The 13,229-nt window shown below is 45.1% G+C and overlaps 1 protein-coding gene across 5 annotated transcripts in view; it reads left to right on the forward strand.

Moving 5' to 3' along the window:
- The window catches only part of LOC111861341 (dystrobrevin beta), a 93,726-nt gene that overhangs the window by 17,494 nt on the left and 63,003 nt on the right, over positions 1-13,229 (forward strand). For 2 of the 5 annotated variants that reach the window (XM_033750283.1, XM_033750282.1), the window contains exon 1: positions 8,823-9,128. In XM_033750283.1, the coding sequence (XP_033606174.1) occupies positions 9,063-9,128 (66 nt within the window). In that variant the 5' untranslated portion in view covers positions 8,823-9,062. Of the gene's footprint in view, positions 1-652; positions 747-8,822; positions 9,129-13,229 lie in introns of those variants that run through there. The other 3 variants (XM_023845819.2, XM_023845820.2, XM_023845821.2) reach the window with 2 other exon arrangements.

Here is a 13,229-nt window from a genome sequence, read left to right on the forward strand (position 1 = left end):
CTGACAGAAGTTAATACCTGGAATCTTCCTGGGGGTAACGTTTGGCTGGCCGGCGCGTGAGTCTGACAACCTCACCGCCATCTGTGAGCCGATTGTGTAGTAAAAATGTGAGAGCTTCGACGTCTCACAACCCTATAGGCCTGCACGGCTTGTTGCAAGGATAGATTTACCCTTTCTTACCTTGCTCTGGCCGCTGTTACTTCGTTTCAGTTTCACCTCGTTGGTACGTCATGAACACTATATTATTGTGAATACTGCTACTGCTACTACTCAAAAACCTCCGTGGCTTTAGTCTGCAAGCGAACTATACCCACCGAGCGACCGCCGCTTGTCGGCGAAGTTAGTGCCAACTTTAGCGGATAGAGGATGTCGCGTGGTCAGCGCAACGAATTCCGACGGCCGTTAATTTCGGTTTTCTAGACCGGAGCCGCTACTTTTACATTCAGTTAGCTCCTCAGTTATCCTTACGAGGCTGAGTGGACCCCGTTGCAGACCCACATTTTCTCAGAAAATCTGGTAGTGCCAGGAATCGAATCCGGACCTCTTATCTGTAGCCAGGAACTCTGACCACTAGACCACAGGCGGTCACTACTACTACTACTACTAATAATAATAATAATAATAAATTAATCGCACATTTCTTATTGCACAGGAACTGAAGCGCGCCGTCCGTACGACAGCTGCCTGCCAATTGTGAGATATTTGTCATGGGAACGAGCTAAGTTGGAGTTCTCTTTTGTAACTCGGTAAGTTTGATTAAAACAGCATGATATGCGGAACTCTTTGTATCCTGCGTTTCTTACGAGTTATTAAGGACAGCTTCGCTGTTTTAAATAGAGCTTGATTTTGTTTTACTCCCACGAAAGGTGTAGTCAGATCAATACGAATCCAACGACCACAAATTGAGTACCATTCCGACGAACCGTTCGTGTGATATCGCGACTCCCAAACTACAAGAATGAGGTGCGCCGCGCGACTGATCCTACCCTGTCCAGCCAAATAGACGGAGGCGTCGCAGTGGTGCTCAGTTTGTGGTCCTTGAGTCGTATTGATCTGTTCTACACCTATCGTCGGAGCAAAAAAAATTAAGTTCTATTTTTAAAAACTGAAGATGACCTTGGTATCTCGTAAGAAACAGGAGATTGGAATGATCAGTTTCACGCACGTGTACCCCTTGAAACCATGCATATTCTACCTGAAGCGTTTCTTGATGCAATGGGTAATACAGGTGTTATGTGGAGGGGTTCTCTCTAGTCTGCGGTTGTTAATACAGATTCATCGGTTAATTATTTACTGATTCACAACCTTACGTTATCTCGCATACGGCGCAATAACCAGATAAGTATATCATATACTGGTAACATTTACTGATATTTTTATGTGTTTATTTGGTAAGATCTAAAAGTTCGTGACGATAAATTAATATAATTATTGTGTTTTGGGGCATTATCCACCATCCTGTTATTTATCTAAAACCTTTCCCTGATAAAGGGGATAGAATTCAGTCTCCGAAAAGTTTTAAGTAAGAGACAGGACGTTGGGTGATGTCCAAAACACAATAGATGTACTTGTATAGTTAGCTTCGTTCTGTTGCCGCTGTTGTTCGTGCTTAACTCGAAGGGCTTAAACACGTCGAGTGTGCGTCTCGTCCATCCGTGTTTATCTGTTATCTGACTGAAANTGTATGTATATCATATACTGGTAACATTTACTGATATTTTTATGTGTTTATTTGGTAAGATCTAAAAGTTCGTGACGATAAATTAATATAATTATTGTGTTTTGGGGCATTATCCACCATCCTGTTATTTATCTAAAACCTTTCCCTGATAAAGGGGATAGAATTCAGTCTCCGAAAAGTTTTAAGTAAGAGACAGGACGTTGGGTGATGTCCAAAACACAATAGATGTACTTGTATAGTTAGCTTCATTCTGTTGCCACTGTTGTTCGTGCTTAACTCGAAGGGCTTAAACACGTCGAGTGTGCGTCTCGTCCATCCGTGTTTATCTGTTATCTGACTGAAAATATTCCGAGTCAGATGTCGTTTAAGAAGATAGAGCCATTGATGTATGTAATTTATTTGCTTGAAATTTTATTCCAGATAGTACCGCAAGTAAAATAAGTTGCAAATATTTCAAATAGACATTATCCCTGTTTTTATCTAAAGCAACGTCCTGTTTCTGTTTAAAAACACAATGTTTCGGGACTGGACTCTGTCTCCGTCTTCAGGTATCAATAGAGGTATCTCTGGAGACGGTGACAGAATCCAGTCCCCGAAACGCTATGTTTTTAAATAGAAACATGACTGCGTTTTACATAAAGACAGGGCGATGGATAATGTCCAGAAACATAACATATGTATTAATGACCCATCGTCACAGACTTTTAGAGTTACCTTGGGGTATCACGGCAGTCCGCTTCGATCTAACCACTCTAGCGACGCTCTTTCAGCGGATGTTAGTGCAGTGCGTTTATGACAGCTTCTGTGGCTCAAAATTTGAAATACAGGCATTTTGTTCACACTCATCACTCACGGAGCTGAGCCCTTCTTGAGGAGCAGCCAATTGTGCACCTGCTCAAGAAGTTCCCACCATTTTATGGAACCCGAAAGTTCATTAGCGTGTTCACAAGAGTCCTCCACTGATCCCTATCCTAAGGCAGATCAATTCAGTCCATACCGTCCCATCCTATCTCTCTAAGATCCATTTTAATTTTGTCCACCCACCTACATCTTGGTCTTCCTAGTGGTTTCTTTCATTCTGGCTTTCTCACCAATATCCTGCATGCATTCGTCTTCTCCACCATTCGTATTACATGCCCTGCCCATCTCATCCTCCTTGACTTGATAGTTCTAATTATACTTGGAGAAGAGTNGTTTCAATTTTGCAATAATACTTTCAGCCTCAAAAGGGCTAGGATCAGGTACTAACGGCTCAGTTGTATGGATTTCTGTCTGACTAACGTCACTGAACATATGTACATTCAATAACTGAGAGAAGTAGTTCTTCCACCTATTCAAAATGTTGTGGGAAAGTAGAGCACCATTCTCATCCTTCACTAAGTTACTGGTAGGATGGTAACCCCTCTTAAAGTCATTTATTCTGCTATACAGGTCTCTAATGTTCTTGTTGTTGCTGTTCATTGCAAGATCATCAATTTTGTCTTTCAGACATTCCCCCCTTTTTGTTCCTGAAATGACTGCTGGTGTCACGTCTTATATTGTCCAGATTATCCCCATTTATTTCGCTTGGTTCCTGTAACCACCGCAGTTTGGCTTGTTTTCTTTGGTCTAATAATTTTGAGCATCCTTCATCGAACCATGGCTTATGCTTCTTCAGTTTATAATAACCTAGACTCTCGTTGACAGAAATTTTGATATTCTCTCCAGTAGTTTCCCATGCTTTATTAATCCACGTAAGTGTCTTAAGTTTTCCAAAGCCGCGAACATATTTGAGATTTCGACACAATACTGCTCTTTACCCTCTACCTCGTTTAATTTCTTGAGATTGAAGCTTTCCATATGTTTGTTTGCTCACTGCCAGTCTTTCCCTAACCTCTGCCACCACCAGGTAGTTGTCAGTATCACAATCTGCTGCCCTGAATAATCGGACATCAAGTATACTTGAGTGCCGTCTCCTATCTATCAAAATATGGTCTATTTGATTGTGTATCTTCCCATCAGATATCCAAGTCAATTTATGAATGTAAGCGGCCTCCGTAGTCTAGAGGTAACGTTCCCACCTCATGACTCGTAGTACGCGGGTTCAAATACCCGGCGGAGGTCGTCGAATTTTTAAGGGCGGAAAAATTAAGAGAACAAGTCCTCCGGGAGGGACTTTAAGCCGTGGGTCCCGTGTCGTAGCTTTACGGCACGTAAAAGAACCTCATATCTCCAAAGGAGGTCACTGAGCCAAATTAACGGACGTTTCCCGCCCATCAGCAGTCTCTAATACCTCTGGTAGATGGGGAAAGCATTATAGATACCTCTCAGCTAGTAGAGCCGGTCTCGCTGGCTGGGCGGGACTGATGGTAAGCACCAGTACCGGTAGGATATAGAGACTGGTAGAAATCATAGAGGGAAGCACAGTGGACCAGTACAGGTCTCAGTGCACGGGGAAACCCACCCTCTCCAATAACTAACTAAATTCATGAATGTTACCATGGGGGAACATTGTACTTTTGACAGTAAGATTTTTTGATGTGGCAAAGTTTATTACTCTTAATACCAAAATGAGGCCAGCGAGGATACATCTGCATTTTCTGTTCAGCAGGAGCACAGAAGAGAGCCTCAGTACATTCTGTTGAGAAAATTAAAAAGTCGTAGGGGGGGAGTGGTGCTGCATGAGGCGGTTCCTTTCAAACTCGAGCAGAGATACGTGAAGCCGCGTCGCTGCATTGATTATTCTATTGCAACGGCAACCATGGGAACACTGCATGGCTTCTGCAGAGTGAGGAAGCGAGTCGGGCTTAGGAGTGAAACTTGCGGACGCGACACACCTGAAGGACGAAATGCGTCTCCCATTAGAATTCTTACGCATTTGGTACTCAAATGGAAGGAAACAACGCAACAGGGCAATTCTGAAGGAAAGTCATGACATGGTGGGAGACTCAGATTTCATGCATGACAGACATAATCACTTCAGGAAAAAGGAAGATATGTACACGTAATTACGTTGGTGTGTCGTACACACGCTCTTCACACGTGAAGGAAAATGCCTGGGGTGACGCAAGCACTGAGGGCCCATAGGCAACCCTTCCTGAATGCTAGACATTAGTTGCAATTTATGCACGAGGAGAAACCTGCTTTGGTCCGAATGTTCCGCTTACATGGAAGCCAAGACAGGCCCCAAGAGACTGCATCATCAAATAAGGCAAAAAGAAAAACTCCGTGGTTTTAGTCCGCAAGCGAACTTGCCGACCGAGCGACTGCCGCTTGTCGGCGAAGTTAGTGTCAACTTTATCAGATAGAGGGTGTCACGAGGTCAGCGCAACGGATCCTCACGGCCGTTAATCTAGGTTTTCTAGACCGGAGCCGCTATTTCCTTGAAATAGCTCCTAAGTCCTCACGAGGCTGAGTGGACCCCGTTCCAGACCCACTACTTCCCAGAAAATCTGATAGCGCCGGGAATAGAACCCCGGACCTCTGGATCTGTAGGAAAGAACTCTGACCACTTGACCACAGAGGCGGTCAACCTAACGCCACATGGCTATTTTAATCGGCCAGTATTTTACTTTCGCCCGAATAGAAAGTGCTCTTAGTCCCATCTTCCCCTCATGTCACCTGTCGTGTCCAAATTGGCGATCGTTTGCTAACATCGTGGTCCCGGGACTGTGGACTGTAATCTCCATAAGCCTGCGCCGATTGAAGTTGTTTTCGGATTCCGTTCGAGTAGTGAAGAGAGAGGGAGATAATAGCGCGGTGTGGGATTTCGTTCCAGACCTTACGTACGCTGTATAAATCGGGCACAACCGTACGGATCGACTCGTAATGCCTGATGCTCGTATGGTTGGCCTGCTCGGTCATTTGCCGCCTTCCTACCGAGCAGGTTAGTGTAGCGGTAACACTCTACACTTGAATTCGAAAGACGCTGTGTTCGAATCTAGGCAGGAACATTTGCTATCCTGTCGAGGTCCGCTGTCTTCAGCAAAATGCCAGGATAATACATGGGACTAGATGACGAACCGTTCCGTCTGAACCGCTTACAGTTCACTATTCACTGACCTTCCTCTTCACCGCTATATAGTGTATATTCATTGATTCATCCATCCATCAATGGGTCTGCAGGCCCTTTGTTAGACCGTGGCGTCTTTTTCATTTTCATAATCCTGTACACAATCAGTAGGACTCCTTGGACGGGGGTCAGCCCGCCGCAATGCCTCTACCTATACTCAGAATAAACGCACAGACATCCATGCCTCTAATGTGATTCGAACCCACGGCCACAATGTTCGAGCGGGCGAAGACAGTTCATGCCTCAGACTGCCCGGCCACCTACATATGTAGTGTAGATACAGCGTTGTAAACTTATTTAATACTTTTACTGCGCGAACTTTGGTGAATGTAGTTTCGGCATGCCCGGTTTGGTAGGTCCTCTCATTCGTTCGTGCCCGAAATAGCCGTGCATTTGTTTGTATTCCAAATTAACGCTTTAAACTTTTTTTTTGCCCATTTTGCAAGTATTTGTGCCTCACGGTTGCGATCTCGGTATGTTTAATTTGTTGCATGCATGGCAAATTACTGCTCGATTGTGGAAGCAAGTCGGTGATGTTACTTTGAGAGCCTTATCGGCATGTTGCAGTGACTGGCTATGCATTGGGTCTTCGCGGTTTGAATTGCAAGGATTTGACGTTATGTCGCGAGCCGAAAAAATGAACTTGCATCTGAGTTAGGCCTTACCTTAGGCCGCGCCATAGCTCAAGCGGTTAGTACCTGGCTTCCCACCGCGGCGGCTCGGGTTCGATCCTGGGTCTGGTCATGTGGGATTTGTGGTGGACAAAGTGGCGCTGGGGCGGGATTTCTCCGAGTAATTCAGTTTCCCCTACCAATCATCATTCCACCAACTTCTCCATCATCATAATCACCCGTGGTAGATACAATAGGCTAATCAGTGGCCGCCGTGCCGAGTGGACCCAGCTGGATTCCACCCCTCACTAAGCAAATACGAACGCGTAGGCCTGCCCTTTCTGATTGTCGCGCCGTTTGTGTTCGACTGTCCCAGTTGAAACGTTCTCATAACTACGTATTTAAAGAATTCAGGGACTCTGCCGCGTTTTTACACGGCAACTTCCATTATCATTCAGATGAGAGGAATTGAGACCTCTAGAGCATCCTGACACGGAACTGAACCTGAAACAGGGAATCCTGTAGGCTTTTGCAAAACTTCATGAATTGTCGGCCCATTGCTAGCCCTCTTCCCACATAGAAGAATAACCAACACCTACATGTATTCCCTACAGGCGGAATTCGAAACCATGATCTCAGATTTCGAGCGCACCACGGACGGCTCAGCCAATATTTTATTACTATTACTGTTGCCGTTATCATACTAGGAATTACAAACGAAATCTTTAGCTGTCATTAATTTATTAATTTATAAGACAGTTAGTTGCTAGGCGAACATCATCTGATGTCAGTGAGTTGTGTGCGCTAAGAAGAACTGTTAAGAGGAGATGGTGGGAGAACTACAAATCCCAAGACTTCTGTCTTCTGGGATATAGCGCCGTTTAATCTGCTGCAAATCAACTGACGTTTCGGAGAAACATATTGCCTTCTTCAGGTTCGAAAAACAAGCCAAGCATGGCGGCGGTATGTTTCTCCGCACCGTCTTTTTAGCCTTCCTTACTTATTTTCAAAAAATAAAATTTGGCTTATGAAATCACCATGCTGTATATCTCCCACTGTCAACTTTTGAATGCCTGAACCATTCTTTATGAAACTTGGTATATGTATATTATGGCACCTGAACCGATCTTAACGACGCACCTCATAAATCCCTCCTATCAGTCTGTGTGTCTTATGTGTGTATCCCTCCGATCGGTGCTAGGCAACTGCTCAGTAAAAGCGTTACCGCGCCAACGAATACACACGCAACAATAGAATTGTTGGACGCGTCATTTTCTGTGCGGCCCGTTTCGTATCGAAGGAAAGTGGGGGAATTCTTCCTAGAACTTCTTGTACTTTCGACGGACTACCTGGCGTCATATCGTGGAAGACAGAACTCTATGACCACAGCTGTGGTAACATTGACTCTTCATATTGTATGGTCTTGTGGCTTCGTGTAGTCTTCCTCGCAACCTAACCATAAATTGAATAAATTCCTTAGCCTACACACTCCAACCCTGAACATGGAGACAGCATGATTCTCCGAAACGCTGGTATCGAAACCCAGAAGACCACGAGTTGAATATAGGAGAAACTGGTAAGGACGCGGTCACAGGGTGGGCTCTGACAGGATTCCAAGAAATCAACCAATGTCATCCCTCCGTTATTTCAGAGATCTTCCGAACCCNCCCCCCGCGCGGATGTTTTGAAAACAATTCGGAAACAACGGAAGGATTACTGTCTGATATCCGTAACTGGTTCTAGTAGGTCTAACGCAGGAAGTAGTGATCATCGCCATCATCAGTTTGATGATAACATCGGTTCATAGCGTTTCTCCTTTCATACCGTTCTTCCTTTTTTTATTGCTAGTGGGGTGGGAGTACTGCAGCCACTTCTGGCCTATTGTACCAGCCCCAGATGGTAGGTGAGGGTGATTGTGGAGCAATTGGTGGAATGAAGATTGGCAGGGGAAACCGAAGTACTCGGAGAAAACTTGCCCCAGCGCCACTTTGTCCACCACAAATCCCATTTGACTGGAGCCGGGATCGAACCCGGGCCGCCGCGGTGGGAAGCCAGCGACTAACCGCTTGAGCTATGGCGTGGCCACCTTACGGCCAGTCTCGTTTTTATGTTCGTACATATAGCTTTTTGCTTTTCTTACCATTATGTCTGCGCTGTAGTGCGCATGTACACATGTATTAGCAATGTATCAGTCATAATTATGGCTGTGATGTTTTCAGCTAATTAAAACTCGGATCATAATTGTTTTATCAGTCATTAATGCCCGTCTGATCTCATAAACTAGAGCCGGTTGCTTGCCTACACGTAGAGTTTTAAGATGCGCAATTAAGGTTGTTATGATGTGCAGTGAAGAGTTGTCGTGCAGTGGGCTGTATCTCATAAGAATGCCCTGTTGCTCTTCTACACTAGTCACATTCATTTCAGGTTGAAGAGTGTGAGAGAAAACCTCGGAAATGGGATTTTTGTGTGGATAATTTTACGATCCTGTGGCTAGTTTTATTGTGTCGAATGGTAGGATGGTTGATGAGTTATGGAGTGGAAGGAAACTGTCGTTGCCTAGTCGAGAAACTGTCCAGGATTTTTCCTGGAGGTACTGAGGAAACCAACGAAAACCATCAATCTGAATATCCGGTGGCCCGGCAGAGATTCGACCTAGTGCCTCCCGTGTACGAGTGTAGATTGTTAGCGATTCGCCAGCCCTTTCGGTAAAGTGGGATTAATGGCTGAAGGTGCTGTTTGGCGTAGAACTATGTGCAGAATATGCAGTGATGACGGGCGAAAAGCGGTAAGCCCTGAGACTGTTTTATTCATCTGCTTTTTAACCTAGCTCCAAGCCCTTTCTTATTTAATTACCATGTTTACGATGTCTCATAAAGAAAAACACCAAGTGGCCTGAAGTCCACAAGCGAACTATACCGACCCAGCGACCACCACTTGTCGGCGAAGTTTGTGCCAACTTTTTCAGATAGAGGGTGTCACTTGGGCAGCACAACAGATCCCCACGGCCCGTAATCTCGATTTTCTACACCGGAGCCGCTATTTCCTTGAAATAGTACCTCAATTATCCTCAAGAGGCTGAGTGGACCTCGTTTCAGGCACACTACTTCTCTGAAATTCGAACCCGGAACCTCGGGATCAGTAGCCAGGAACTCTGACCACTAGACCACAGAGGCCATATAGAAATACACAGAAACTTTAATTGATGCTAGTAAGGAGATTGCTTTAGAAGTAAATGCAGGGAAAACTAAGTATACTATGTTGTCTCGTCACCAAAATGCATGACAAAATAATCATGACATCAAGGTAGCTAACAGATCCTTTGAAAATGTGGCACAGTTAAGATGTTTAGGAACGACAGTAACAAATCAAAATTTGATTCAGGAGAAAATTAAGGGGAGTTTGAATTCGGGTAATGCTTGTTACCATTCAGTCCAGAACCCTTTGTCTTCCCGTCTGCTGTCTAAAATCGTAAGAATTAAAATAAACAAAACTACAATTTTGCCCGTTGTTCTTTATGGGTATGAAACTTGGTCTCTGACATCAAATGGGGTAAATAGACTGCGGATGCTTGAGCACATGGTGCCCTTCAGGTATAATCAAAATTATCAAGTCAAGGATGATTAGTTGGGCCGGGCGTGTAGCACGAATGTGGGAGAAGAGGAACACGCACAGGATATTGGTGGGGAAGTCAGGAGGGAAGAGCCTACTAGGAAGACCATTACGTAGGTTGGTGGATAATATTAAAACGGATCTTAGAAAGATAGGATGAGGCGGTATAGACTGGACTGATCTGGCTTAGGTTAGGGAGCAGTGGAAGGCTCTTGTGATTACGGTAATAAACCTTAGGGCTCCATAAAATACTGGGAAGTTTTTGAGTAGCTACACAACTGGCGGCTTCTCGACAAGGGCTCAGCTCTGTAAAGTTAGTTTACGGTGTTCTTCACCGTGGTGAATACTACAAAATGGTTTATGGTCTTCCCTCTTTGGGCATTGAGTCTACTTGTTCTGTCCACTTTTCCTGTGTTAATATATTTTGTCTTGTATGGCAAATGTATGTTAACTCTCGTATTGCTTCGCGATATTCGATCTTGTGCATCAGATGGTGGTTCTTGAACATTTCCCCTTCGTCACCGTCTCTCTTGAAGCACAAATTACACTCTCACAGGGCGGCAACTTGTGTGATTCGATAAAACAGTCGTAACAGATTGAATTTAGTAAAAAGCCAAGTTTTCCCAGCGCTTAACTAATTAAGCCATGAAGACGTATGGGGGACCATCTCCATGGTCTAGTGGTCAGAGTTCCGGGTTCAGTTCCTGGCGCTACCAGATTATCTGAGAAGTAGTGGGTCTGGAACGGGCTCCACTCAGCCTCCTGAGGATAATTGAGGAGCTATTTCAAGGAAATAGCGGCTGCGGTCTAGAAAACCGAGATTAACGGCCGTGGGGAACCGTTGCGCTGACCACGCTAAAGTTGGCACTAACTTCGCCGACAAGCGGCGGTCGCTCGGTCTATATAGTTTGCTTACAGGCCACGGAGTTTGTTTTGTTTGTTTTTAGACGTATGGGGAGTGGATGTATAGAACCTCGTATTCTTGCCCTCGGCACGAGTTAGAGGTGGATGTTCAGCTTCACGCCCCGTCTACTTTATCCCCGCCGTACCCACCGGATAGGTTTGGTGAGCCTCAGAACCGGTCTGGACGACGTGGAGAGGAGAAAAAGCTTGCCCCTACCAGGACTCGAACTACGACCATCCAACCTGTAGCCAGTCGTTATACCTACTACGCTGTCCCGGCTTCTCCGATCACACAACCAGGGACCACTTGCAGGGGAGACCTTTCACTAGCCACAGTACACTCTTCAGGCCCCTGGTAGTTGCTCGGTAATGCCTATGCATACAGTGAAGCGACGGAAAGAGGTGCCATGGATGGCGAGGACGTGCTCGAGGGTTGCGTCTACCTCGCCTTTGTGTCAATCAGCGTCCTCTCCGTGTGTAATGATGGTCGGGGTGGGGGGACGTAACAACGGCTGGAGGAAGTTGTGAGGAGGTTTCTCCATGGACTTCCTTATGTGGCCTGTTTACGGCCGCGTGAGAGTGTTTCGTTGTTTTTATTAGACCCTCCCAAGCACATTCCAAGTTAGTATCTGAATGCAGGTCTGTTACTTACCCATTGACATCGACATATTTGTATCTCGGTTAGCATGCCTTGTTTAATTTTCCTCTGTGAAGTGATAGTATAACATAAACTTCTTGAAAAGGAACCTTTTTGTGTATGACAATCTCGTGCTGTATTTCTGTTAGTGTAGATAGAGCCTATGTTATGTGCCTAGCCGACAGTACAGGATCTCCCAGCTCCGACGACACACAGACCTTCTCTTTCAGTACGTCCCCATTGTCTTGAAGTACGGGTTCGACAGAAGAGGTCCAGTCTGTTGACCTCCCCGCCCTCTCCTCGGACATCACCCCGTGTTGTTTGAGGCTTTGGAGTCGCGCCAGGCGCAGAGATTCTGACGTGGGTAGCACGTCGGCAGGACTGTTGCAACGAACGTGGGAGGAACCAGGTTACTCTCACCGGAATGAATCTGGAAGCTTGGCACGTGAGAGTGGGGATGGGGTGGGGTTCTGGTACTCTGTCCTGGTGTGCAAACCTACCGGTCACTCAGGGACTGGTCTCGTGCGTGGTAACTTAGTTCTTGCTTGGAGAGCGTAGACCTGACCGATAGCTGAACTGACTCAAGGTCAAGGTTTCAAACTCGTGCCAGTGCGTTTTGGGCGCAGGATATGTTGAAGTGACCGGACGAAACGTCCGGCAGAAGAGATCCATAATGTGCCCCTGGTTTCGTTATAAGGCATTTATTCATATTTTGTGGTAGTAAAGTTATCAATGAAATCGTTTGTGCTATTCTTTTGTGGACGTTATGTGTTTTGAGAATGGTTTCATCGCGCAACTTATCTTCGTCTTTGTATGCGCAGAATGCATTACTATCATCATACATTTCTTTTGCTGTTAAAAATATTTGAATTACAGTAAACCCTCGCTAATCCGGGTTAATTGGGAGGAGAGGTCGTCCGGATTAATGAAGCAAAGGAAACCCCTAAAAGACAAAATACTCACTTCATGGAGCTGAGGCCTTCTTGAGAAGCCGCCAATTGTGCAGCTACTCAATAACTTACCAGCATTTTATGGAACCCGAAGGTTCATTAACGTGTTCAAAAGAGCCCTCCATTGATCCCTATCCTGAGCCAGATCGATCCAGTCCATACCCATCTAAGATCCATTTTAATATTGTCCACCCACCTACATCTTGGTCTTCCTAGTAGTCTCTTTCATTCTGACTTTCTCACCAATATCCTACATGCATTCCTCTTCTCCACCATTCGTATTACATGCCCTGCCCTTCTCATCCTCCTCGACTTGATCATTCTAGTTATACTTGGAGAAGAGTACAAGTTATGAAGCTCCTCATTATGCAGTTTTCTCAAACCTCCCGTCACTTCATCTCTCTTCGATCCAAATATTCTCAACGCCCTATCCTCAAACACCGTCAGTCTGTGTTCCACCCTTAAAGACAGAGACCAAGTTTCACGCCCGTACAGAACCACAGGAAAAATTATAGTTTTGTATATTCTAATTTTTATGTTTCTAGGCAGCAGACGGAAAGATAGAAGGTTCTAGAATGAATGGTAGCAAGCATCACCCGAGTTCAGTCTCCACTTAATTTCCTCCTGAATCATATTTTGATCTGTATAGTCGTTCCCAAACAAATAAATAGAAAATTCAGTAATATATAAGTACATGATTTATTTTATCCGTCTTCTAGTGCATACATTCATCTATCCCCTCTTCTCACTCGCACTACATGTTTCGGCACAAAAGTGCCATCTTCAG

The sequence above is a fragment of the Cryptotermes secundus genome, unplaced genomic scaffold (genome assembly GCF_002891405.2).
Source record: "Cryptotermes secundus unplaced genomic scaffold, Csec_1.0 scaffold268, whole genome shotgun sequence".
NCBI classification, from domain to species: Eukaryota; Metazoa; Arthropoda; class Insecta; order Blattodea; family Kalotermitidae; genus Cryptotermes; species Cryptotermes secundus.